We start from the raw sequence: 3,053 nt of genomic DNA, 5'->3' as shown, positions 1-3,053 counted from the left end.
AGTTTCCCCGCTATTTTGCATTGTTATCCGGGGGAGTGGGGGAGGACTGTTTGCTCTCAGGGTAGGCTAAGAAACATAGTTAGGAATGTCTCCCAGCTATCTGAGCCTGAATGGGTCACTAAATAGGATTGGCCGAGGGGTCCCCATATCAATGGAGAATTGGAGAAGACAATGGCAAAGCCAGTCACCGGAACATTGACACAGAGACAGACAGAGCCTGAACAATGGGGCTCACTCCAGCTTGGCAGGGCCCTGGGCTGATCAGAACAAATGATGCTTTAACCATCAGTTCTCTGTGCTTACCTAGGACTTCCCATGCTGCATTCCTTGAGGAATAAGCCCACTGTTTTGACAATGCTGTTTGAGTGTCACTGCAAATGCTGGGCAAGGGGCATTAACCCTTGCAGCATGGACCTTCTTATTTTGAGGGAACTGGGATTGTTTAGTCTACGGAAGAGAAGAATGAGGGGGGATTTGATAGCTGCTTTTAACTACCTGAAAGGTGGATCCAAAGAGGATGGCTCTAGACTGTTCTCAGTGGTAGCAGATGACAAAATGAGGAGTAACGGTCTCAAGTTGCAGTGGGGGAGATTTAGGTTGGATATTAGGAAAAACTTTTTCACTAGGAGGGTGGTGAAACACTGGAATGCGTTACCTAGGGAGGTGGTGGAATCCCCTTCCTTAGAGGTTTTTAAGGTCAGGCTTGACAAAGCCCTGGCTGGGATGATTTAGTTGGGGATTGGTCCTGCTCTGGGCAGGGAGTTGGACTAGATGACCTCCTGAGGTCCCTTCCAACTCTGATATTCTGTGATTCTATGATTCTATGACCAGTGTCTCCCAGGGGTCTGTCTGCCTCTGTTGGACTCGCTGGGCAGAGCTCATGGTGTGAAGCCGGAGGGCTGAATGACCTACTCCAGAGGAAGAGGGAGACCACTTGGGGTCTGGCATGCTGAAGGGGTTCCAAAGCTGGGGGTGCAGCAGGATCCTGTGGGTCTGTGACAGTGGCCAATCACAGAGCTCAGATAATGAGTAGTGAATAGCTGGAGGAAACAAGCTCATGACCAAACCACCACCCGACATTCATTCAAACTAGTCATTGACTATTTGCAAATAGAGAATACACCCTGAGAACGCCAGCTCACCCAAATGGGGGAAGGGGGACTATGAACATTACTGGCAATGAACTCTGTAGTTTTAGTGATTCTGACAGCGACTGTTCTTGTCTTCCCCCACAGGCCGGGGAGCCTGCGTGGCCTGCATCGTACCATGCCAGTGATCAATTCCACTAGGTCCCACCCCGCAACATTCGTGCTGGTCGGCATCCCAGGCATGGAGCAGGCGCACATCTGGCTCTCCATCCCCTTCTGTCTGATGTACATTGTTGCCCTTCTCGGGAACTCTGTCCTCCTATTCACCATCATAACAGAGTCGAGTCTCCATGAGCCCATGTACATCTTCCTATCCATGTTAACAGTGGCCGATCTGCTGTTATCGTCCTCCACGGTGCCGAAAACCCTAAGTGTTTTCTGGTCTCTCTCCAAGGAGATCTCTTTCAATGGCTGCCTCACCCAGATGTTTTTCATTTATTTTATTTTCATTACCGAGTCGGCCATCCTACTGGCCATGGCCTTTGATCGGTACGTTGCCATCTGCGACCCCCTGCGGTACACAACTGTATTAACACACTCCGTGATCAGGAAGATAGCCATGGCCGCTCTAACCAGGAGCTTCTGTATAATGTTCCCAGCCGTCTTTCTCCTTAAACGGCTCGACTACTGTGGACATAATATTATGCCTCACACGTACTGTGAGCACATGGGTGTGGCCACGCTGGCCTGTGGGGACCTAACAGTCAATATTTGGTATGGTTTAGCAGCTGGTTTCCTATCAGCAGGATTGGATGCTCTCTTTATTGCAGTCTCCTACGCTTCCATCCTCAGGTCTCTCTTTAGGTTGCCATCCCAGGGCATCCATCTCAAGGCTCTGAACACATGCGGCTCCCACATCTGTGTCATATTGATGTTTTACACCCCAGCGTTTTTCTCTTGGAGCACCCATCGGTTTGGCAGCCACATCCCCCGCCATACCCTCATCCTACTGGCCAACCTCTATGTCATCATCCCCCCCATGCTGAACCCCATCATTTACGGGATGAGGAGCAAACAGGTGTGGGAAGGAGTGACCCACGTCTTCTCACGTTGAATGTGGCAGCTGGGCTGAACCATGAAACTCGCCAAAGAGTCTGTTTAGAAATGAAATTGGGTTGAAATGATGTTGGGTAGAGAAATGCACTGGGACGAGGTAGGACACCACATAATGAAGCTGAATCTGGCAGGCTACCATTCCTGATACACGTAGTTTCATTTGATGCTTCCCCATACTGCTCTAATTCCACATGGGCTGAGTGTATTTCGTACTTGTCAATCAAAGTCCTCTACAAATCGAAAATAGCTGTTCCTTTGAGCTTCTTGAACTACAGGAGCTCAGATGACGAGCTTCTTAGAAATTATTATAAAGAGAACAAACGGATCGATAGAACGTGCAAAACACAATGTTAAAAAGAACATTATTAAGGTTGCAAAGTCAAGCATTCACATGTTGGGACATGCCAGAAGGCCCTGGCAGTCTGAGCACAGCCCCGCCCTGTGTATGTTTTGTGACACTGTCGTTAACTGATTTGTGACGTTGCACTCCATATGATTCTATGAAAATATGCTAATGAGTGTGAATATAATGTAACTGGAATATGCTTCATACGAAAGGTCTCTTGTAAGGTATCATTACAAAGCTTATAATCTATTGAGTGTGGTCATCCTATTTGTATAAATGTATTATTCTTGTAGAAATATGAAATATAATTCTGAGGTCCTATTGTAGCATGACGATGCTGCCCGTGGGAGCCAGCTGAGGTCACTCAATCAGGGTGAACTGCAAACAGACCGGGGCAGACAAACCCCAAAGGCTGTTGGATATTCCAATACTTAGATTTACCCAGCCAGCCCAAAACAGCTTCTACAGCATCTCCCTGGTTACTCAGAAGCCCAAATAATGCA

General features: G+C 48.0%; 1 protein-coding gene across 1 annotated transcript; it reads left to right on the top strand.

Moving 5' to 3' along the window:
- The first annotated feature begins 1,266 nt into the window (after nucleotides 1-1,266).
- LOC125643144 (olfactory receptor 52B2-like) lies at nucleotides 1,267-2,202 on the top strand. The gene has a single exon (XM_075129880.1). It carries the CDS (start codon nucleotides 1,267-1,269, stop codon nucleotides 2,200-2,202), a length of 936 nt encoding a protein of 311 aa, XP_074985981.1.
- The last annotated feature ends 851 nt before the right edge of the window (nucleotides 2,203-3,053 follow it).

Source organism: Caretta caretta, chromosome 1 (genome assembly GCF_965140235.1).
Source record: "Caretta caretta isolate rCarCar2 chromosome 1, rCarCar1.hap1, whole genome shotgun sequence".
Classification (NCBI taxonomy): domain Eukaryota; kingdom Metazoa; phylum Chordata; order Testudines; family Cheloniidae; genus Caretta; species Caretta caretta.
Note: the sequence above shows the minus strand (reverse complement) of the source record. Positions and strands in the feature narration are given on the sequence as shown.